This window comes from Mytilus galloprovincialis, chromosome 5 (genome assembly GCF_965363235.1).
Source record: "Mytilus galloprovincialis chromosome 5, xbMytGall1.hap1.1, whole genome shotgun sequence".
In the NCBI taxonomy this organism is placed as follows: Eukaryota; Metazoa; Mollusca; class Bivalvia; order Mytilida; family Mytilidae; genus Mytilus; species Mytilus galloprovincialis.
The window spans coordinates 100,930,817-100,957,210 of NC_134842.1; the positions used below are offsets into that span (position 1 = coordinate 100,930,817).

General features: G+C 32.7%; 1 protein-coding gene across 1 annotated transcript in view; it reads right to left on the reverse strand.

The window, feature by feature from the left end:
- Nucleotides 1-20,685: 20,685 nt before the first annotated feature.
- LOC143076899 (VWFA and cache domain-containing protein 1-like) overlaps nt 20,686-26,394 on the reverse strand; it is a 28,894-nt gene continuing 23,185 nt past the window's right edge. The window contains exons 12-14 of the mRNA XM_076252788.1: nt 26,052-26,171; nt 25,499-25,635; nt 20,686-24,054 (exon numbers count right to left, since the gene is read on the reverse strand). Of these exons, the coding sequence (XP_076108903.1) occupies nt 25,584-25,635; nt 26,052-26,171 (172 nt within the window). The 3' untranslated portion in view covers nt 20,686-24,054; nt 25,499-25,583. The remainder of the gene's footprint in view (nt 24,055-25,498; nt 25,636-26,051; nt 26,172-26,394) is intronic.

The following is a 26,394-nucleotide window of genomic DNA, read 5'->3' on the forward strand; positions in this document are numbered from 1 at the left end:
AAAATGGCAACATTCAAACATCCCACACAGACTTCTTAAAATTTCAAAATGCTTCAATTAAGTTCGTTTTATTTTTTTGTTCCTACCCGAATAATAATTTTGTAAAAGGAAAGCAAAGAAGTCAACAACTCAAAATAAAAGCATACGCCAAAGCTCCGTTTTGAAGACCGTACTTTGACCTATAATGGTTTACTTTTACAAATTGTGACTTGGATGGAGAGTTGTATAATTTTGTCACTCATATCACCTCTTCTGGTATCTATAAAATTGCATCACATAGTCTACAAATTTAATCTAGTCGGCTTCTTTATTATCCTAACCAATAGTTAAAACAAGTTAGTTAGCAGTAAAACATTTACCAGAACTCCCCTAACATGCTTCCACTCCATGTTATCAACCGAACACATTTTATCATTAGAATAACGTCATCCTTTTGGCGTGGTTTTGATAATAAGAGACGGATTTAGAGGGGTATGGAACAAGGACCCCCTTATTGGGCTGCAGATATAGTTAATGCATATACAATTTACATGTCTTATTCCAAACGGTCACTTCTTTGTGGTTCCCAGTCCAAAGTTTTCAAAATTTCTGTATCCAGAACGGGTAATCATAATGATTGCTAGTTAGATAAAACAATTATGTATTTTCATTTTGTCATAAAATAACTCCATGTATAATGTTTGCCGTATCACACGACTTATTGTCGCATGCGGAGTTTGTTATTGTAACAGTCATGACTATTATGTACTTTTATATATTTCTCTATAGTTTAAAAGTATGTGTAAGTTAGAATAGTAATTACATCAACATGTAGATATTTTCATCATACAATTAGAGGGCATTTGGTTTAATCATCAATAAAATTGAGAATGGAAACGGAGAACGAGTGAAAGATAGAACAACCCGACCAAAGAGCAGAATACAGCCGAAGTCTACCAATCGGTGTTCCCCACAGCGAGAAATCCTCGTGGAGGTGGGCTCTATTAAAAATATATACTTGTTCAGTGAAAATGGACGTCTCACTAAACTTCGAAACATATCTATACTATTAAAGGAGAAGACCTCATTTTGTGTGTCGCTTCTCTTCCTTCCACAATAAATTAATCATCATATCTCTGTGTTCTAACAGTAACATGCATAGTCGCATTTGTCATCCATTCTTATGATTATTCAGATTGAGTTAATTTGGGAGAAAAACGATAAAATAGGTGTCCGGATATTGTTTCCGTCATCAGACTGAATTTTAGTCAAAGATAAGACCTCCGGTTTTAAACAAGCCAACAAGAATAACCAATCGTATGACAGATTACAAAAATGAAAAATAAATAAGCCAATCAGAGCGTATCATGGTTTTTAGATCGCAAGAACCACAACTATTATATCTCCTTAGAGACAATTATTTTTCGCGTTTATCCACGTCATGTAAACTACGACTATATCACTATAATATATAGAGACTGTTTGTATTTTGTCTACTGTTTTCTTTGAAATATTTACTATCTAAGGGGTCATACCAGTTGCATATATATTGAAATAAGTAAAACATGTGGAAACAAGAATGCGGATTTTCATAGTATACGGATGCCACAACGGCACTATCATTTTCTATGTTCAGTGGACCGTGAAATGGGGTAAAATCTCTAATTTGGCATTAAAATTAGAAAAATCATATCATATGAAACATATTTACTAATTAAGTTTCGAGTTGTTTGGACTTCAACTTCATCAAAAACTACCTCGACAAAAACTTTAACCTGAAGTGGGACAGACGGACGGACAAACGAACGAACGGACGCACAGACTAGAAAACATTATGCCCATAAATGGGGCATAAACACTTATTGTTGAAAGTAAAAGTAGTGATTTGGCCAAAATGAATGTAGGATAAAGATTAGAGGGAGGTAGGACTTTTTCGGGACGTCGGGATCGGGTGTTTTTAAGCTCGGGATTTCGGGATTGATCCTTACGGGATCCGGGAATATTTTTTTCAAATTTTGGGATGTCGGGATATGAATTTCGTTAAAATACGCACCTCGAAATTTCAAGTTTTTAAGCCCAGGATTCCGGATCAGGGCCCCTCCGACCACCACTCAAATTAGCCTTAGTCATTTATAACAATCTAATTAAAATATTGATCTCTGATTACGTTATACTCATATGTAACTACCAGTATAACGTAATCAGAGATTATATTTTGATTAGATTGCATTTATACAAGATTCAAATCCTACCATTGGCATGTTAATAGGGCTCTCAAAAGAAAAAGCACGGATGGATTGCCCTAGATGTATGTTTTATTAGAATAATAATGGTCTACAACCAGTTTCATTTATTTCATGTTTGAAGCGGTGCAAATTTTTAATTTAATTTGACTTTTACCAAAAAATGCACTGTACCAAAGGGGAAGAATAATTGTGGAATAAGGCCAGAAAAACGAAAATAATTGAATTTAACAGACTGAAGGAAACAAATAACGGTCTTTGGAAAAAAGGGAGAGGGCTTTTGATAACTTATATAAAATTCTCCAGACATAATATCTATTACAAAAATTCATCCTACAACTGTTTACCAGCTGTATATGCCCGCGATTTCGCGGTTGTATTCTAGTAAATGAATAAATTAAGAAAGACACAAAAGACCATGCAACAAATGCCAAAGGTTACTGACTTTGGACAGGTGCAAAATGTGTGCCGTGTTAACCATGTTTTGTAAGATCTCAAACCGCCCCCTTTACTTTTAGTCAATGTGAAAAAGGCACACAGCAATACGCACTGTGACTTTTTCACTGCCTCATTCTTATAAATGTTCATGACAAATATTGATAACAAAAAATGATATAATAATTTGATCTGTTTACTAAGTCATGAGACATTAGTATGGACAAATGTACCTGCAATTATCTCCATATCTCTAGGCACCAACATAAGTCTAGGTTATTACTCAATACGTCAAAGGGTAAAAAATTATTCCAAAAAAAAAAATGGGCGATCAGTACAGAATACCAATGAGCTATGAATTTCAAAATTCAACAACAAAATAAAAACTGCTTGAACTGTCGCCAAAATATATACAAACATACTAATCTAATACTCTTCCGTGTGTTAACATTTAATTAAAGTCGGTAAAGCATATTCCTGTCTCACAAAAAGTGAAGAAGAGTTTACCTATTATTTATTGTGAATTTATAATATTTCCCACTGGACGTAAAATCAACCAATACATGCACAGGTGGATTGATTAACAGTACCTCAAAGCATAATTCATTGATGAACGGGTGTATATAAGATAAGATAAGATAAAATCAGAAAACTTTATTTTGATTCGGCATAATATACAAATATACAACACAAGCTCTAAGGAGCTTTTGACCGAATATAAAAACATATATAAAACAACATAAAAACAATCCAATTTGACATTCAAAACAACCTGTAATACAAAGTTGAAACTCACATACATAACATGCAATACAAATATGCAACAATTTTAGATTAAAGTAAAACATGCTAGACCAAAGCAACCAAAAGCAACATAAAATAAAAGCAGCTCAAGAATGATCTGCAAGCAGAACAGCGACAGCGACATTCCAGTCCGTTATAGGACTAAAAATGACTTTTAAAAGGATGAAAAACTATTTCAGTCCTGAAACGGTTTGTAAGGCTGTTCCATAAAGTAGCAGCAGCAAATTTGAGCGATTTTTTAAATATTTATATTATCTACGAGATTGTATTCTTTTAGTCAAGCTACAAATTTAATGAATAATTTGACAAAATTCCCAACATGCACATTATATAAGTAAAAAATTATAAAACATCCTTTCGTATAATATAACCGTAACACGAATTAAAATATTTTGGACTAATTTCATATGAACAGTAAATTTACACTAACTAGAACCTTTAAATGTCAAGTGACATTATCACTTCAATGTTACATATTAAAATCTTTGTTGGAAATCGTAAAGGTATATATGCATACAAATGAGCTTGAGAAAACATTACTGTAACACCTTTAAAAACCTCGATTAATATATTTATACGTGAAGATATATAAAGTTGCAATTTATAACAAATACGTATATAAAAGTATTTTACATTCTGGAAAAGAAAATGAACTTCGCTGATTATGCGATATGGGTTTTGCTCAAGTTAATTTTACCATTACGTCGTAATTTCTATCGAATGAACTTGATGAGTTAAGCCTTTTTCAACTGATTTTTATAGTTCGTTCTTATTATATGTTGTACTGTTACATGTATACCACTGTCCCAGGTTAGAGGGAGGGTTGGGATCCCGCTAACATGTTTAACCCCGTCATATTATTTATATATGTTCCTGTCCCAAGTCAGGAGCCTGTAATTCAGTGGTTGTCGTTTGTTTATGTGTTACATATTTGATTTTCGTTCATTTTTTTTACATAAATAAGGCCGTTAGTTTTCTCGTTTGAATTGTTTTACATTGTCTTATCGGGGCCTTTATAGCTGACTATGTGGTATAGGCTTTGTTCATTGTTGAAGGCCGTACGGTGACCTATAGTTGTTAATGTCTGTGTCATTTTGGTATTTTGTGGATAGTTGTCTCATTGGCAATCATACCACATCTTCTTTTTTATATTTAACGTGATACGGGAAAAACCAACGAAAATTAACAGACGGACGTATTGAATACAAAATAGCTTCTTAAAGCAAATGCTGTCCTACATGTATGTACATGTATCTAATGGTGTGTGTTTTACATGTACATAGTTCTTAAACACAGCAATTTTCCCCCTTATTTTTTTACTTTGGAGATCTTGTTTATATTTGTCTCATTTTTTTAACTTGTATAATATATGTAACAATAGCTGGTATGATTTAAGCGCTTACTTAATCCTCTTCCTGTTCTTGAACACATAAGACATTTTAAATGCTTATGTCACACAGTTTCCCAAAGTTAATTTAGCATGCATATGACGTTGATGATATTATTTTTTTTTGTTTATCTTCACATCCTTTCTCATTTTGGGATTTACCGCAAGGTGTTCAAAATTATTCATCAAACACAAATGTATACCGTATAACTGTTGTTACATGTACTAGTCCAAAATTAAAGTAATTTATGCCTTCGTTTAGTTGGCTAAAGACCATCATTTAACCCTTTTCGTATTGTTTACTTAAATGCTGTTTTTCCATTTTCACTCAATATCCTTTCTTTTTGGGGGATGGTCTTACTTATTGGGCTGACCTCAAGGTGTTCATACATATTCATAAAAAAACAATGTATACCGTATAACCTGTCTTACATGTAACAGTTCAATTTTACAATGTACACAGCTGTTTAATTGTCCATAGACCATCATTTAATCTTTTTCGCATTTTTTGACATAAAATATAAAATTGATAATAAAAATCACTGACCTTTAAATAAATCAAATTCATTTCATATTTCTCATCAATGATATTATGGACATGTATGACTTTAACAGGACGTAACATTTACTTTATTCTACAGATTTTTTTAAAAACCACCCAAGCAAATCATAACATATAAAACACCGATTAACCTGCTACAGTGAGATTTGTGTGGGTTGTCATGTTTTAGAATATACGAATGTATACAAAATGTTTACCACAAAAAACGTTCTCGTTACGTCAAGTAAACTGTGGTTTTATTTTTGTATTTATTTATCTTTAACATTCACCGAACTGTGACTTTGTACAACAGATAAGTAATTAAAATCCGGAGTTGTGTAAAGGAATGGACCGCAACAGGCTCTAAACTTACGATGTCAATTTCTAACGTTTTGTGGCGCAATTCCAAAAAAAAAACAATTTTCAAAAGATAACCTTTATACATTTGTACAAGGTACTAGTTGCATAATTTGTATTTCAGAAGATCCTTGATACATTTATCTTGTAAATAAATGACTTGTTTTCTTACAATTCTATTCTACTCCATTGTGTTTTATCCCACTTTACTTGTTCAGGCGCTGATTTTATCATCAGCTTTTTTCTCTCGTTCATTTGTTTTTATAATAGGACACCTACATTTCATCTACAGAATACTTCCAAAGTTTAAATCTTCGTCAGAGAGAAAAATATAACCGTGACCTTAATTCATTGCTTCCTATTCAATGTTAAGGTAACGCGAGTAGTCCGCTATCTTAGATACCGTCAACAATTGACCAAGTTTATCAGGTGAACAGAATATCTGTAAAATATGCATATTCGTCTGACAAGGTTGATCTGACCTTGACCTTGTTTCTAGTTTGTTTTTATGATACATTCTGTTTTTCATGTACATTTAATAATACTTACTTTTTTGTGTACAGTATAATTGTACAATGTACATTGTACATAGTCGTCAGGTTTGATCTGAATTTGACCTTAATGTCAAGGTACATTGTTCATAAGAACTTTCATGATTTGTTTTTGTTTTGTAAGTGTGTGTATTCTTGATTGTATGTTTTTGTTTATACATGTATACCAATATTGTATATTGTTTTTTGTATGTTTTTATATCATTTGTGTCCAATAATTTGATCTATCCATGATCACATGTACAAACAAATCCATTGCCATGAAAAATGGTCAACTTTCTATTAGTGTACTGACCCTAATTCTTGCCACGACTTATTCGAATGTTTATTAAGTTTGTGTAATCTTTTAGGACAGTTATCCCCCCTTGCTTTACGTTTACTAGTGCGGACGGTATATTACTTTTCAGACACTTTCATTTTCATTTTCGTCTTCTTCATATTATATGCATAACTAATTAAAGGATCAGTAGGGGTTATAAGTTCATGTTTGGATCGAAAGAAGCAGTATGGCTAGGTTATCGCCAGATTTATTATCACATAAGCAACACGATGGGTGCCACATGTGGAGCAGGATCTGCTTACCCTAGTTTTTGGTGGGGTTTGTGTTGCTTATTCTTAAGTTTTCTATGCTGTGTCATGTGTACTATTGTTTGTCTGTTTGTCTTTTTCATTTTTTGCCATGGCGTTGTCATTTTTTTTCTTCGTTTATAAGTTTGACTGTCCCTCTGGTATATTTCGTCCCTCTTTAAATAAAAAAAGGCTAAACATGTTTATGTATAAAGCTGTCAAACTGTATCGATAACATTGAGAATGTAATGGGGTATGTCAAAGAGACAACAACCCGACCAAAGAGCACACAAATGCCGAATGCCACCAATAGGTCTTCAACACATCGAGAAAATCCTGCAACTGAAAGTTGACTGCAGCTTGCCCCTAAACAAGAATGTGTACTAGTTCAGTGTAAATGGACAACATGATAAACTCCAAAACATATAAATGAACTACAATTTCAATAAAACTGAATAAGACTAATAAAGGCCAGATGCAAAATTTGGTGGGTTAACATATTTTGCGAGATCTCAACAGTCATTTTTATAAATTTTCAGTTTACAAAATTTGAATTTTTCGAAAAAAAACTAAGGATTTTCTTATCGCAGGAATAGATTACCTTAGCCGTATTTGGCACAACGTTTTTGAATTTTGGGTCCTCAATGCTCTTCAACTTTGTACGTGTTTGGCGTTATAACTATTTTAGTCTGAGCGTCACTGATGAGTCTTATGTAGATGAAACGCGCGTCTGGCGTATTAATTTATAATCCTGGTACCTTTGATAACGTTTCTCAACCCTCTGTCTACACGTTTAGCCATGTAGATTAAACAAACACACAGAAATACGCAATGTAAAGCTCAGTTCAAATGAAATCTGAGTCCGATTTCAGAATAGGTAACAAAAGAAACTAATCAAAATAGCAATGATACATCAATTAAAAAAGGACTTCATGCAGTTACTGACATGTCAGCTCTAGGTTTCAATAAAACTGATTGAACGATTATGTTTTCATCATATAGAAACCAAGCACAATCCCTCCCGTTAGGCGTTTAGTATCATACTACAATATATGAGAATAACATAACCAGTATTACTGCAACAACTGGTTTTAGAACAAATATTATATTTATTGTGTCTGTTTATTTAACGCATCAATGTAAAAATATCGGAAATTGATGAGACTGTCATTAAAGTGAGAGGGTTAGCGCTATAGAACCAGGTTTAATCCACCATTTTCTACATTTGAAAATGCCTGTACCAAGTCAGGAATATGACAGTTCTTGTCCATTCGTTTTTGATGCGTTTTGTTATTTGATTTTGCCATGTGATTATGGACTTTCCCAGTTGATCTTCCTCTAAGTTCAGTATTTTTGTGTTTTTACTTTTTCCTTTGAATAGAATACAGCAAGAAATTTGGAGCTAGTAGATCTATCCATAAATTTGCAATAATGTATCCAAACATAAGTACACTGCATTATAAATACCCTATTGAGAAAGATATGTTCAATGTTGTCTTCTAAAGAAAGCTTTACAAAAATACTGTGCTCAAGGGTTAGTTGGCATCAGTAAACATGGACCAAAGATCATTCAATGGAAGTACAATTTAAAAATATGTTTAGATTCAATCGACGATTATGGAAGACAATGAGTTAAAACAAAACGAATAGCAACATGAAAACATAACTAATCCTTCAAATAAAGGCAATAGTTGTAACCGCTGTTTAAAAGTCATAAACCGATTGAAAGGAAACACATCCGTGTTACAAATTGAAACTGAAGGAAACACATCAACTTTTAGAGGAAAACAACGAAACTACCAAAACGCTTAAGTGCAAAAACAAAAAACCGCCAACATACATAACGAACTATTTGATAACTACTGCCATGTTCCTGACTTGGTACAGGACATTTAGATAAAACAAAATGGTAAGTTGAACTGGTTTTATGGCTAGTCAAATCTCCTGCTCATATGTTGTGGACCCAAAGTTTAGAAATGTTTCTCGCCAAAGTTAGGTGAGGTAATCTACTGATGAAGTAGAAAAAACGTAGTTATTTCGAAAATCCCGAAGTTTGTAAGAAGAAGGTGATTTCAATCTGTTGATATAAATCGTGATCAACAGACCTCATTTGTCTAAAAACACGTGTTTCATTTATGTTCAAAGACCCAAGTGTTGCTAAATACTTCTGTCAACTCATAAAAATATGTTATTGTACCTTCAGACAAAGTACAAAACAACCATAGCATCGTTTTTGATTGTACATCACACTTTAGGAACTGCTTGATAAAGGAATAAAGTGATACCAATTCACTTCGAAACTTTACATATACGCATACAGTGGAGATCTCTTCTAACCTCTCATTAAATCTGTCAGAATCTGTCAGGAGAACTGTTCTAGGACAGTACGTAGAACTGTCAGCCTGACACCTTTTAGTCAGTTCTAGCTAGAACAGTTCTAACCTAGAACTGATTTGGTCAGTTATATCTAGAACTGATTTGGACAGTTCTGCATAGAACTGATCCTGACAGTTCTACCCTAGAACAGTTTTAGACAGTTCTAGTTAGAAGTGACCAAATCTGGTCAGTTCTACTTCTAGAACAGTTCTACGGTTAGAATTGATTACAAATTCTACGGCTAGAATTAATTGATTTATAAATTCTACAGCTAAAATTGATTTATAAATTCTACGGCTAAAATTGATTTATAAATTCTACGGCTAGAACTAATTTATACGTTTTAAGAACTCTTTGTCTAAATATAAAGGCTTCGGCAAAATAGCGATTAATATTATATCGGATTTTGCTATTTTGCCGGTTTTATTACAGATTTTTAGTCGCCGGGCAAGAGAACATGTTTAACACCGCCATATTCTGCATATATGTGCCTGTTCCAAGTCAGGAGCCTATAATTTAGTGATTTTCTTTTGTTGATGTGTTACACAAATTATTTGTTTTTCTTTCATTTTTTGTACATAAATTAGGCCGTTAGTATTATGGGGGGGGGAATTATTATTTGAATTGTTTTACGTTTGGCATTCCGGGAGTCAGGATGGCTCGTTATCACATAACAAAATTATCTGACCTCATAAACCAAATGTAATAACTTGTTTCCCAATCCACAAATGTGATATCTGTTTACGAGTGAAAACTACTGATATTTGTTTATGATGCAAGATTTTGAATAAAAAGAGGACATGCTGGCACTCTCAATTGATGCAAACGAAATAAGGTAGCATTGTGTTCGAATATTTTTATCATTTGTATTATCATGATTATACAATCCATCCTTACATAAAAATATTACAGATTTACTATGCGACTATAAGAGTTACAAAAACAAGAGCAAATATGGTCAGTTTTGGTTGATGTGGTCAAATATGGTCAGTTTGGGTTGATGCTGTCAAATATGGTCAGTTCTGATTGATGCAGACAAATAATTTTGTTACATGAGTCAGTCTGAGGTATGAAAACTACTGATTTTTGTTTCTGATGCGATATTTTGGCACTCTTAATTGATTTCCAATATTGCAGTTATTTATATACTACAGTCCCTCTTGACCTAAATTATAACTGAATTACTGTTCAGCTATATAGATTTATTTTTAAAAAAAAAGCAAATATGGTAAGTTTTGGTTGATGCGGTCAAAAGATTTTATTACACGACTCAGTCTGATGTATGAAAACTACTTATATTTGTTTATGATTCAATATTTTGAATAAAAAGAGGACACGCTCATTGGCGGATCCAGGGAGAGGGGTTCCAGGGGTTCGAACCCCTCTTTTTTTGGACGATCAATGCATTTGAATGGGAGCATACATATAGTTGGAACCCCCCTTTTTAAAATGGCTGGATCCGCCCCTGCATGCTGGCACTATAAATTGATGCGAACAAATTTTTTTTTCCAATATTGCTGTAACTTGTATATTACAGTCCCTCTTTATCTAAAATTATAACTGAAGTACTGTGCAGCTATATAGATTTGCAGAAAGAAAGAGAAAATAATGTCAGTTTAGATTGATGCGGACAAAAGATTTTTGTTGAACAGGTCCGTCCGAGGTATGAAAACTACTCGTAAACAGATATCACATTTGTGGATTGGGAAACAAGTTATTGCATTTGGTTTATGAGGTCAGATAATTTTTTTATGTGATAACCAGCCATCCTGACTCCCGGAATGACAAATGGAGATTTGACTAGCCATAAAACCAGTTCAACCTTCCATTTTGTTTTATCTAAATGTCCTGTACCAAGTCAGGAACATGGCAGTAGTTATCAAATAGTTCGTTATGTATGTTGGCGGTTTTTTGTAGTTGCATTTAAGCGTTTTGGTAGTTTCGTTGTTTTCCTCTAAAATTTGATGTGTTTCCTTCAGTTTCAATTTGTAACACGGATGTGTTTCCTTTCAATCGGGTTATGACTTTTAAACAGCGGTATACAACTATTGCCTTTATCTGAAGGATTAGTTATGTTTTCATGTTGCTATTCGTTTTGTTTTAACTCATTGTCTTTCATAATCGTCGATTGAATCTAAACATATTTTTAAATTGTACTTCCATTGAATGATCTTTGGTCCATGTTTACTGATGCCAACTAACCCTAGAGCACAGTATTTTTGTAAAGCTTTCTTTAGAAGACAACATTGAACATATCTTTCTCAATAGGGTATTTATAATGCAGTGTTCTTATGTTGGGATACATTATTGCAAATATATGGATAGATCTACTAGCTCCAAATTTCTTGCTGTATTGTATTCAAAGGAACATATTTGTTCTAAAACCAGTTGTTGCAGTAATACTGGTTATGTTCTTCTTATATATTGTATCATGGTATGATACTAAACGCCTAACGGGAGGGATTGTGCTTGATTTTCATATGATGAAAACATAATCGTTCAATCAGTTTGATTGAAACATAGAGCTGACATGTCAGTAACTGCTAGAAGTCCTTTTTTAATTGATGTATCATTGCTATTTTGCTTAGATTCTTTTGTTACCTATTCTGACATCGGACTCGGATTTCATTTGAACTGAGCTTTACAGTGCGTATTTCTGTATGTTTGTTTAATCTACATGGCTAAACGTGTAGACAGAAGGTTGAGAAACGTTATCAAAGGTACCAGGATTATAAATTAATACGCCAGACGCGCGTTTCGTCTACATAAGACTCATCAGTGACGCTCAGACTTAAACCTAATCGAATGATATGACATGACATGTTAACCAGGTTACCTTATCGAATGATATGAAATGACATTTTAACCAGATTATCTTATCGAATGATATGACATGACAATTTACACAGATTACCTTATCGAATTATATGACATGACAATTTAACCAGGTTACCTTATCGAATGATATGACATGACAATTTAACCAGATTACCTTATCGAATGATATGACATGACAATTTAACCAGATTACCTTATCGAATGATATGACATGACAATTTAATCAGATTACCTTATGGAATGATATGACATGACAATTTAAGGTGGTATGGGTGTCTTCCTCCATCTTGGATTGTAAAAAACAGAGAATAAAAGGTCCAGATTTTCCATCAAGTTAGAAAAATTTGATGCAGGAATGCAGATGTTTAATGTACATTTTCATTCAAAAGTACCAATTTATAAGAATATAACTTCTAAATATTGATATTTTTGCAAATATTAATTATTTTTGGTTGTTTTTATTTTTTTTTAATTGGGATTTTAAGGGGATGTAACTCTAAAAAAGTGCATTTTCTGAAGGATTCTGTATGGAATTTTCCTATTTTGTATTTTAGCCGGAAAAAACGTACGGTGACCCTATCTTTTCTTTTGATATTCTCAAAGCAGTGTCTGAAAGCTATCTTTTCCTGAAGTATTTAACAATTCTATCATTTTGTTTAGTTTCTAATCACAAAATGGTGTTTTTCCCTGTATAATCCATACAAAATGTGTCATTTTGTCCCGTCCTGTAGCTTGAGAAAATGCGCGGTGACCTATCATTTTTATTATATTTTTCAACATGTATCAATAGATACAACGTTTTGGCAAAGTATGAACAAATTCTATCATTTTTATTTTAGACTCCCATACCACCTTAACCAGATTACCTTATGGAATGATATGACATGAAGTGTTTCAAGCACTAACAATCATGATAATAATAAATAATATTGTACAGTACTAACTGTATTGAAAATAGTGATCAAATTATATGCTTAAATGATGATAGAGCAATTGTCATAAAATACAGTCTCAAATCTCAAATGGTCTTTGTCTTAAGAAGACCATACTTTTCTAACAGTTAGAATGGTCTTTTTATTTTTGTCAGTAATATCTGGTTGTTCCTTCTTTCCAAGAGTCGTAGCATATAATTTATTGAGTTAATTGTAATGAAAACGACTATTTATTTCTATTTTCATTGCTAAAAAGTCTTTACAATTTCAGTATACTTACACGTACATCAGTAATTAATAAAGTAAATGTTCAGATTATAATACAGTTTTGTTGGGAGAGATCCTTTTGCGCCAAAAATGCGTCCTTTTGCGCCTCAACTTTTTTTCTCCAATGCTACATTTGCGCCACCTGTTTTAAAAGTACATGGTATCATTTGCGCCAAAAATAAAACATACGATTGCGCCAATTAGAAGAAAAATGACTTCCCTTCTCCTTTATTTGGACTTAGAACCGGCAGTTTACACGGCAAATGTTTTCCTTTTCTGAAACATACTTTCTTCTTACTACTGCTGCATACTTTATTCCCAATTTAATGTATGTAGTAGCTTGCACTTCACTTTATTGTCCAAAAAGACAAACATTGAAGGATGAAATGTATAAAACAGTTCATAATAATTCCTGTGGAATGCTTCTACTCCATTACCGGTACGTTTTGCGGTAGATAGAGTTTCGGCCAATACGGAAGGTGCGAACAAAGCATATGTGGCTAAAACTTAATCAGCAAAAGCTTCTTTTTCTTCTCTTTAGGCATATTTTGTATCAAATATTCAACAAAGCAATAAGTTTTCTTCTCTCTGTTCATGGACTGTCAAGTGCACTTTAAATCATTTCTATCCAGATGCCCATCTTTATGGGGAAATATCTTCGAACATACGATACTTTTTAGGCCCAAAATAAGACTATATATATATTAATCATTAGTATTTATGAAAGATATGTGTACAGGTAAATTGGCGCAAATGATTAGCCTTTTTATTTTATAAAAGTGGGTGACGTGTCCCCTTAGGGTGTGTATGTTTATTTAGCAATATGATTGAAAAGTAATTAATTTTCACTATTCACTCATACATTACACTACTATCAAATGCATTTTTTTTTCAAACTATTGAGTGTTTCAAACAAACCTAGGAAATAATAAAAGTATCCTGAAATGTGCAGAACGTGTATTCTGCCTGTATAAAATTATTGGATAAAACGTAGAAATTTAATTGTTTATCCCCTGAAAATGAGTCAATGTTTATCTGAATAAAATTTATATATTTAACAATAAAACTAGAAAACTAGAAATATATCTAAAATATTCTGTGAAAAAAAGCTTAAAAATTCATACATGTCGTATTGCCCAGATCAAGAAAATACCTTATTGTGTACAATACTGGTAAGCCAGTATTGTAGTCCCTTTTTTAAAAGATATTTTACAATACTGGAACAAAATTGTAATCCAGTATTGTAAACAATATTGTAGACAATACCAGTAGTGTAGTCTTTTTTTAAAGATATTTTACAATACGGGAACAAAACTGTATTCCAGTATTGTAAACAATATTGTAGACAATACTGGTATACATGGTATACCAGTATTGCCTTCGCCAAATACAAGAGATCCTTAACAATATATGAGGATCTGGATGCAGGTCCTTCATTTATGTATTCTTTAATTGTTTGGGCCATTTTTCTTTATCTTTAATAATTGGGCTTATTTTGTAGAATTCTCATGAAAATTACTTTACTTTTAAATTGTCTGTAATTATATGATATCTTTATTCTGTACATCCTCCATTTCAGTATTCAGTATTATAGTACCTCATTCTTTTATTTTCTACAATTATTCTTTATACTTTTGCACCGTGCCAATTATTCCCTTTTCTTTATTTTTTGCTTATTTTTCTCTATTCATTTACTTGTTTGGCCATTTGTCTCTATTACGTAAACCCTATCTAGACCATCATATATATATGAGAGTTCAATACAAATGTCAATATCGAAAGTATGGTCCAGTCCTCTAAGAATTTAACAGATAATATGGAATATCTGCAATCAGCCCTGAATCGAAGTTCTTCAGAATATCCTCGTTGCTAGTTGTATAAGGCAAAATCTTTTAATCAATACTTGCACATAGAGCAAGAGATATAAAAAACAAAACAAAAACAAACCAAAAAAAAAAAAAAGAAAACAAACAACTGCTAGCCTGAGTCTTGTCATCAATGTGAAACGTTGGTAAAAAAAGTCTTGTTTTTAACCCAATGTTCAAATTGTGTGTGTTTGTTTGTATTTACATTTGAAATGCACTATTTATGAGATACTTACATTTGAGTTGATTTCACAGAATTCCAAGACAGTAAAGTTTTTTTAGTGTCTATCAGCAACCTCGATTGCACATACCAGTTTTTAAAATCAACTCATTCGAGAGAAAACAACCCGAAATATTCAAATTTTCCACAATGCTTGTATATACAACGAAGATATGCACCATAATTAATCAAAGGTACCAGGATTTTAATTTAGTACGCCAGACGCGCGTTTCGTCTACATAAGACTCATCAGTGACGCTCATATCAAAATAGTTATAAACCAAGCAAATACAAAGTTGAAGAGCATTGAGGATCCAAAATTCCAAAAAGTTGTGCCAAATACGGCTAAGGTAATCTATGCCTGGGATAAGAAAATCCTTAGTGTTTGGAAAAATTCAAAGTTTTGTAAACAGGAAATTTATAAAAATGACCACATAATTGATATTCATGTCAACACCGAAGTGCTAACTACTGGGCTGGTGATACCCTCGGGGACGAAACGTCCACCAGCATAGGCATCGACCCAGTGGTGTAAATAGTTATAAAAGGTACCAGGATTATAATTAAGTACGTCAGATTTATACAGTATTACAAATTTGAAGCAACATTCTGGGCGGTGAATATCCATTTTGAGTGACAAATTTATCCTCCATCTTTTACTATCATTTTCCATGGAAAGTACCTCTTTCAATTTTTGCCATTACTATTTAAATGGTTTGTCAAATATTAAATTATACCTATTCTAAGACAAATGTTTATATACTTGTCTTGAACGGATCCGGGGAACATATCAAATCTTTGGTCGATATATAAATTGTTGATATCGTTCAAACAAAATGTGATCATCGTGCTTTAGGGGGCCTCGGTGGCCGATCGGTGTAAATAGTCCATCTAATGTATCACTAGCCTGTAAACATTGAGGTTGCCATAACTGTGATATATTACTTGTCGGGTTCATTGGCGTAAATGCGATCAACATTGTTACCGCATTATTAATTGTTTAGTGAAAGGACATCATTTATATAGCGGAAAGTTAAATTAAAGGATAAAATTAACCTTTTCATTTTTTTAAACAATAATATGCATGAGGGTTTGGATGGGGTCCTTCATCTTTGTATTTTTTATTTTTTTAGACCATTTTTTTCTATTCTTTATACTTTTTGCCCATGTGTCACTATTCTTTATATTCAAGCACCTCATTATTCTCTATTCATTATTTATTTGGTTCATTTTTCTCTATTCATTATATTTTTTCCCATTATTCTCTATTCTGTAAACCTCCATCCACACCCTCATGCTTGATATCTGCCTCATAAGATTAAAGGAACAACTTGGCAGGCATTAGGGACAAAGTTGGTTCCCAAAGGAAAGCCGCTTTACTGTTAAACTAGAGGCTCCAAAGAGCCTGTGTCGCTCACCTTGGTCTATGTGAATATTCAACAAAGGACACAGATGGATTCATAACAAAATTGTGTTTTGGTGATGGCGATGTGTTTGTAGATCTTACTTTATTGAACATTCTTGCTGCTTACAATTATCTCTATCTATAATGATTGGCCCAGTAGTTTCAGTGGAAAATGTTAGTGAAATTTACAAAGTTTATGAAAATTGTTAAAAATTGACTATAAAGGACAATAACTCCTTAGGGGGTCAATTGTCCATTTCAATCATGTTGACTTATTTGTAAATCTTACTTTGCTGAACATTATAGCTGTTTACAGTTTATCTCTATCTATAAAATAACCAAAAACAGCAAAATTTCCTTAAAATTACCACTTCAGGGGCAGCAACCCAACAAGGGGTTGTCCAATTCATCTGAAAAGATAGATCTTGACCTGATTAACAATTTTACCCCGTCAGATTTGCTCTAAATGCTTTGGTTTTTGAGTTATAAGCCAAAAACTGCATTTTACCCCTATGTTCTATTTTTAGCCGTGGCGGCCATCTTGATTGGATGGCCGGGTCACCGGACACATTGTCACGGTACTTGTCTATCCCAAATTCATGTATTTGGTTTTGATGTTATATATATATGTTATATTTGTTATTCTCGTGGGATTTTGTCTATATGTGTTACATTTTAGTGTTATGTCGTTGTTCTCCTCTTATATTTAATGCGTTTCCCTCGGTTTTAGTTTGTTATCCCGATTTTGTTTTTTGTCCATGGATTTATGAGTTTTGAACAGCGGTATACTACTGTTGCCTTTATTTTAAAACTAAATACCCCAAAAATGATTGTGGCCAAGTTTGGATTAATTTAACCCAGTAGTTTCAGAGGAGAAGATTTTTTGTAAAAGATTACTAAGATTTACGAAAAATGGTTAAAAATTGACTATAAAGGGCAATAACTCCTAAAGGGGTCAACTGACCATTTCGGTCATGTTGACTTATTTGTAAATCTTACTTTGCTGAACATTATTGCTGTTTACAGTTTATCTCTATCTATAATAATATTCAAGATACTAACCTAAAACAGTAAAATTTCCATAAAATTACCAATTCAGGGGCAGCAACCCAACAACGGGTTGTCCGATATATCTGAAAATTTAAGGGCAAATAGATGTTGACCTGATGAACAATTTTACCCCCATGTTAGATTTGCTCTAAATGCTTTGGTTTTTGAGTTATAAGCCAAAAACTGCATTTTACCCCTATGTTCTATTTTTAGCCATAGCGGCCATCTTGGTTGGTTGACCGGGTCACCGTAAACATTTTTTAAACTAGATACCCCAATAATGGTTGTGGCCAAGTTTGGATTAATTTGGCCTAGTAGTTTCAGAGGAGAAGATTTTTGTAAAAGATTACTAAGATTTACGAAAAATTGTTAAAAATTGACTATAAAGGGCAATAACTCCTAAAGGGGTCAACTGACCATTTCAGTCATGTAGACTTATTTGTAAATCTTACTTTGTTGAACATTATTGTTGTTTACAGTTTATCTCTATCTATAATAATATTCAAGATAATAAACAAAAACAGTAAAATTTCTATAAAATTACCAATTCAGGGGCAGCAACCCAACAACGGGTTGTCCGATTCATCTGAAAATTTCAGGGCAGAAAGATGTTGACCAGATGAACAATTTAACCCCCCATGTCAGATTTGCTCTAAATGCTTTGGTTTTTGAGTTATAAGCCAAAAACACATTTTACCCCTATGTTCTATTTTGAGCCATGGCGGCCATTTTGGTTGGTTGACCGGGTCACCGGACACATTTTTTAAACTAGATACCCCAATGATGATTGTGGCCAAGTTTGGTTAAATTTGGCCCAGTAGTTTTAGAGGAGAAGATTTTTGTAAAAGTTAACGCCGGACGACGGACGCAGGACGACGCCGGACGCCGGACGCGAAGTGATGGGAAAAGCTCACTTGGCCCTTCGGGCCAGGTTAGCTAAAAAACGTCCTCTAAATGTAACAAAAATGTTGTCAATAAAAAAAATCCAGCATTTTGATGATGTCCGCTACAGTAATCTTTCTGATGGAATCAAGAGTGCTTTTTTGCAAAGTATGATTTGTTCCTTTCTGAAACAAGGTATTTGTACCTGGTTGGCCATTCTGTTAATAAAACAAAGTTGGACCAATTCTTATCTGTCGAAGGAATGATAGTGTAAAGAGTAGAGATGTCAAATGATTTATACTACATGAATTGTGTCGTGTGTTGTATACTGTTGTATGTCTTTTGGTTGATTTATGTTATTTGCCATGGCATTTTCAGTTTTTGTTTCACATTATGAGTTTGAATACTCGTTTGGTATCGTTCGCCAGTCTTTTGAACGAAGAGATGGATTTTGATTGCATGTATTCTAACAGATCTTTTGAATTTTCTATCATCCGCATCTCATTCACACCACCCTAAAGTAGATAGATTTGCAGTAGCTATGAAGCCCAGTTTTGATTGCTGATAAGATAGATCTTAATACTAGTAATTCGCCGTTTCAGATTCTAAAGAATTATTGATAATTCATTGTTACCCCAAAATGAAAACATCGTCACGTCATTGAATGAATTTCAATTGTTTGGGACGTTGTTAGCCAATCATGACGTTTCAATGAATTTTTTTTTAAAATATTACCCATAACGCATTTGATGCTGAAACGGCGACTTGAATGAGAGGTTCCGAGGAGCATTTGACAGACCAAACACTATAACGTTGTTAGAAAGGACAATTAAGTAATTTGGGTATCAAATAGAGAGATAGATGATCCAGTTCGTCATCATTGGTTGAAAAATCCCAAAAGGAACATAAATTAAACCGATCTATAATTGTTCAGGATTTCCTCTTTTTCAAATGGCGTGAGAGCATCTGTTGGGTTTCAAATTGAATTGTCAAAACCTAGTTCCTTTACCAAGTAGTTTATAAAATGTGATTTACAAGCACAAACTATATTGTTTGACGCTTTGTCTGCGGGGACATTAATATACTTGTGATAAAGGTAGGATAAGTGACCAGCAACAATTGGGCATTTGAAGATAGATATAACATGATACACCATGATGCAGACTTAGTATATTTGAAGTGAAACTTCCGAAGTCGAAAATATTTAACTAAAATGTTCTTTTTACCATAAGAGTTTAACAACTCTTGAGAACTGGATATGTCCATTTCGTTTGTCAACTCTTGTTATTTAGTTTCAAAAAATAATAATAAACTCGCCAAAGGTTTGTGTAATATTACATTGAAATCAAATAACTCCACTCGAGTTGATATCAAGCGATACCCAATACTCTAATTTTCATGCTTTTTCACATGTATCGATCGGTGTGAGGAAAATATGTCTCCTCTCTAGAGAAAACTTTGTTCTCGGCAAATGATTGGTCGAAATTTCAATTATGACGTCAAATTTTCTTTATTTCTTCTGAATTTCCTATAGTTAAATCATGAAAAAAGCGACCATGCCTGATGACGTCACATATAAAGAACACAACTTTCTGCAAATCTTTGAAGATGAAGGACAAACTTGTTTAGATATCAGAGAAACAGATTCCACCACTATATCTCGTGTATTATGATATTTCTGCACTCTCAACAGTTAAATTTTAAATATTTAAAAAGATCGGCAATTAAGTCTCTCGCTTTTTAAATTTTAAAATTTAACTGTCTCGAGTGGAGAAATATCGTAATACACTTGATACAGTGGTTGAATCTAAATGTCTCACTCGTAATGAAACCAGTCCTAGAATTTAATCATCTATATATCGGAAATGAAACGGAATTGTAAAACCAGATTTCGATTGTATGAAGTTAAAAGATTCCAGCTCGAAGTATTTAAGCTAAAATATACAATTTGGAAAATATTGAACTCGTAGAAATGTCAAAACAGCTATAGTTTATTCTCTTTAATATGAAAACAACGCAAGAATCTTCATGCATAAAAGTAAATACACAAATGGCACAATTGATAAAACACATGTGATGTAGTAATTCATGACATGAAATCAATATATGCAAATGACAAACACTAAAAACAAGTTAACATCGCGTTTTTGCTGTTCTTCATCTCGGGATCATATCAATAATTTAGCTCTTCAAAATTGGGCACCGAAGAACACAAATGCGGGCTAAAACATATCAACAAATTATGAACAATATCAAGCAAATTAATCTAATAAACACTGTCATAAATTGCGCAATGAAAGACCTTAAAAGGTATGAAAGTATTAGATTACAATTCCGTCTGTGAAACATGTATCTTAAAATCAAACCTATATAAAGCGAATCATATGACCAAATCAATTTAAATATTTTTTTTCTTCGATTGCTATACTTGGATATATGAATGCAAACATGCCCTATCGTGACCTGCACATAGTTTAAATTCGCACAGCGGGATGATACATTCATAAAAAGAGACGCTTACCCTGTCCAGCTACCAGTTCATGGTCCATATAACGTAATTGCAATTCATTCAGGTTTGTCCTTATGTGATATATATATATATATTTCGAATGGTTTAATTAGTTTCAGTTCCTGAAAACAGACTTTACGTTTTCCCTTTTGAATTGTTCCACTTTTGCTGTTCGCTATATAGAAACATTCTAAAGCTTCCATACAGTATATATTTGCTCATTATTGAAGAATGTGCATTGGCATGCAGTTGTTTGAATCCTCTTTTTTTGCGTTATGGGGATGATGTCTCATTGGGAATGAACGTCCTGTAATTATGTTCATGACAATCGAACTTTCAAAACAATTAACAGGACTGCAATGTGGAATTTTGTTGTAATCTAGTAATATTTGCTGCGTTTTTGCTTAAACGTAGCATTTGAATAAAGAGTTAAAAGAATTTCCGAAAGGGTGATGTGTTGATGATCTAACTCAGTGTGCTAGTCTAATACACAAGAGCTTATTGTCTCATCCTTGTATCACATTAACGTGTGATCATCATACATAGACATGTAATATTTGCCGCTCAACACAAATCAACTCATCAAATAATCTGTTAATGTGATAAAAATTATCTTTCTTTGTGCTTAAATCTACACTTTGGCAAATACTGAAATAGTAGAAATATCAAAAGGCTATGGTTTATTGTCTCTAATATGAAAACAACGTAAGAGTTTACATGCGTAAAAGTCAAAACAAAATATGGAACAATTGAAAAACAAAGATATGATGTAGTATTTTATGACATAAAATCAATATACTAGGGTCTGGATGGGGGATTTACAGAATAGAGGATAATGGGCTAAACATATAATGAATAGAGAAAAATGAACCAAAACCATACATTTCCATTCTCAATTTTATAATAGAGAATAATGAGCAAAAATTATAAAGAGTAGAGAAAATGGCATCAAATATTAAAAAATACAGATATGAAGGACCCCCCAGTATTACCATCATATACACAATTAATAAAAACACAAAAAACAGTTTGAATTCATATTGAGCATCGAAAGACACAGTTGCTGGATAATATCAACAAGTTATGAACAAACTCAACAAACACTGTAACACAGTTACGAATTGGGCTATAACACTTTAAAAGGTATGAAAATATCAAATTACAGTTCCATCTGTGAAACATGTATTAAAAAACAAACATATTAAAGGATGTTCGCTATTCTTGTTTTTCACTTTCTGTCAAATATTCGAATCGTCTAATTTATCCATGTAGTGACAGTACAAATTTTACCCGCTTACCCCTACTTTTCTTTTCATAATTTTATTGCATATAGTAATCTTGTAAAATCACTGTTATTTTTTTATAGTTTTCGACAGACAAACAGGTGTCTATGTTAAATGTATTAAAAATCTCGAGAGAATCATTTCTCACAGAATTTCAACTGATTATATCTCAAAAATAAGGACATGAAACTTTATTTTTTTTCTGTTTTTTTAAGTTCCGTTATCTATTAACAATAAATTTATAACAGTTATTAAACAACTTGTTATTTTGAAACAATTATGCAAACATTCTTAAGCGAATCAAATTGACCTTATCAATTAAAATATGCTTCTTTTGAGTGCAATTACTTGAAAACATCCATACAAACGTACCCCATCTTGACCGTCACCGAGTCTTAAATCGCACATTCATAGAAAGAGACTCTTATCCTGTCCAGACTACAGTTCTCGCTCCGTATGCTTTCAGTGCTATTCCTGAAGTTACTTTCTGCTTAATGTGATATATTTCGAATGCATTTAAGTTAGTTTAGTCTGCAATGTATATTTTGCGTTCATTGATATTACTTAAAACAGACAATACGTTATTACTTTCGAATTGATTCACATTGTGCTACTAGTAATTGCTATTTTTTGGGGATTTTAAAGCTGTTCTGTAATGTCACATTTACTCTTAGTTTTAGCACTGTACTGTTTTACATACTAATAGACATATATGTATCGAACACACTCAACAGCTACGTTTACATTCACATTATATATATTACAGTTCTGTAATTATAAGTAATCTGAAAATATACAATTTAATGATTGAAAAAAAAAGACAATTACAAAAAGGTTATTTTTCAAATGTATAAAACGTATGATATAATGATTCATATAAATATGATAAAATGTTTTCCTCTGAATTGACATATTGCACAACATCCATTACATGTACCTGATGCAAAATTTGTTTCTATTCAGTCTGTTTGATTGTTTCAAGATCTGTGTTTAAAAAATATGAAGAAAAAAAAATCAGCACTATCAAAAGTATACCGTACACGTACAAATTTATGCTTTGCTTAGGTTTGATAAACTTTTGATATCGTTGATGTTTGTGTTATCTCAAACGGCTTATACATGTAAATTATCCTGTGCAGAGAAACAAAAAAACAAAGGCCTGCAAAATTCACCATTAAACCTTCTGATCTTTTATTTTTTATCTTTACTTAAGTACATTACGTTATTCAGTAGGTCTATCGTACCTAGATTTATCACTTACTACTGAAATGTAACTATGCACTCCATTTGAAACACTCCCGGAAGAAAAGTAACTTGTTGTGAATGGCGGATTGAACTGTCCATTAGGTTCATTTTGTGCACTTCGCAAGTCAATATGGTCAGGTATAGCATATAAGTACGGGTCTTCATTATCACAATTATCTTTGATGTATAAATATCTCAAAAGAAAAATGACCCCGCCAACTATGAGAACTACAGCTAAAAGTCCACCAATTACTCCTCCGACTACTACACCGGTACTTCGTCCTTCGGCTTCTTCCGATGGGGTTTCTGTATGCGAGGCTATTGAAAGATATTATTAGAATGACTTCCGAAATGCCATTTATTAAGGAAACAATAATGATTTATAAGAGGTGTATACATATACATTTTCTTATATTTCTTTTAGGAAATATATATAAACGTAGATAGATCAATGTCAAAAGTGCATTGACATAATTACACGGTAAGAATATATGCACATATGCGCAGAAGAAAACACCACTAAAATTGTTTCGCATTTAATATATGTAGCTTTGATTAATTTGGGTCAATGATGGACATTAGAAAATAATATGTATGTTTGTAACTTCATATTGCAGATATAATTTTCATATACTTAGTACGTGTAACTTCCCATTGTAAGTATACACTTATAAATGTTATAACGATATAGGTTAGTTTGAAGGAGTGTACATTATTTGCGAAACTACTCACAAACTTAATTAAGTCCGACTTTTTGTCAGTGCTTATTGTTTGTCTTTTATCCTGGTCGACGAACTGTAAAGAAGTTCTTATTGGATTAACTTTCAATTTGTTCTCGTTCTGAATATGCACAACATACATTTCACTGGATGCTGAGAAAAAAACAATCAATCAACATCTACACGTGTCATGATTTATTACTGTGTAATAAATCCTGACCAGTGTCTTGATGTTTTACAGTGTTATAAATTCTGACCAGTGTCATGATGTTTTACAGTGTAATAAATCTTGACCAGCGTCATGATGTATTACTGTGTAATAAATCCTGACCAGTGTCATGATGTATTACTGTGTAATAAATCCTGACCAGTATCATGATGTATTACTGTGTAATAAATCTTGACCAGCGTCATGATGTATTACTGTGTAATAAATCCTGACCAGTGTCATGATGTATTACTGTGTAATAAATCCTGACCAGTGTCATGATGTATTACTGTGTAATAAATCCTGACCAGTATCATGATGTTTTACAGTGTAATAAATCCTGACCAGTGTCCTGATTTATTACAGTGTAATAAATCCTGACCAGTGTAAACGCACAGCTACGTTCAATACAGATTTCCATTCATTGTACTGTGACAAATTTTAGGGCTCCTTCGTTGATTTTCCCAAGTTTTTGATTTACAACGTTTACAATAAAGATTAACAAAAACAAAAACAAGCTGATAAGGCCAAGTCAGTATAATTATGCTTACCGTGATTAATATATCATGAGGATGGCTCAAGGGCTCTCTTTCTGCTATTGTGTGATACCGAACTAAAAGTCAAACCGGTTTTGCTTTGCTCTATTTTAATTCAGTCTCATATATTAGTGTTGATTATAATCGGGTTGTGTCTTATAATATAACTGACAGGCCATATTAAAGTATATAGCTGTTATTCAGATATTGATTGAACAACGACCTGAAATAATTCTGATTTTACATCATAACTTTTCAAAACAAAACAAAATAATTTTCACAACATAATTTAAACATACCATCACAAATGTTAGAGTTTGAGTCTTTAGTCTTTCCAAAAGAGCACTCCCCCTTAATTCTACAACAAGGTTCTGGAATAATTTCTCATCTAAATGTAAACTCACACCAACTACATTGGAACTCACTGTAGCAATCTCTGAAAGAGAAAAAAAACACAATACTTAACGCATGCTGATATTGTAATTGCACATATTCCCGTTTTTTGTCTGTTCGGATTTACCCTGTCATGTGTGTTCGGTTTATTTTTGGCATTTATACTTTCCCATTTAGGCAATATCGTATAATATATTCTTAGCCTTTATTTGTCATTTTTGTATTTGAGTGGATTACAACTTTCATAAATGAATGTATGAATACTTGATTTCAATTTTATCATATATATAAGTAATTAAAAAACAAAACTTTGCCATTTTACTGCACATGCTGAAGTTCATGTTTTTCCCTAATTTATTTTGAAGTTGATAGACGAAAAACGGCAATGATAACAAACAATATGTGAATGAAAATCTGATCTATACATAATGCCTAATTATAATTTTAAATATTTCTTACTTTTTAGTCGTTTTCTCATTACATTTTGGATCAAAGCAAGATTGAAGTCCTGTCAAATTTTCATTGATACTTATTCCGGATTTATCTAGTAGTCGAGCACTGCAAGGCAAACTGGAGTCTCTAAGATAATATAACATGGGTTGTTATTAATTGTTAATAAATCATATATACATTGTTGTAACATTTTACATCAAAGATTACTTCTGCCAGGTTCAGTGGTTGTCGTTTATCATGTTTATTGGTGTTGTTCATTTCTCGTTTTTTTTTATATAGATTAGACCGTTGGTTTTCCTGTTTGAATTGTTTTACGCTAGTCATTTTTGGGCCCTTTATAGCTTGCTAT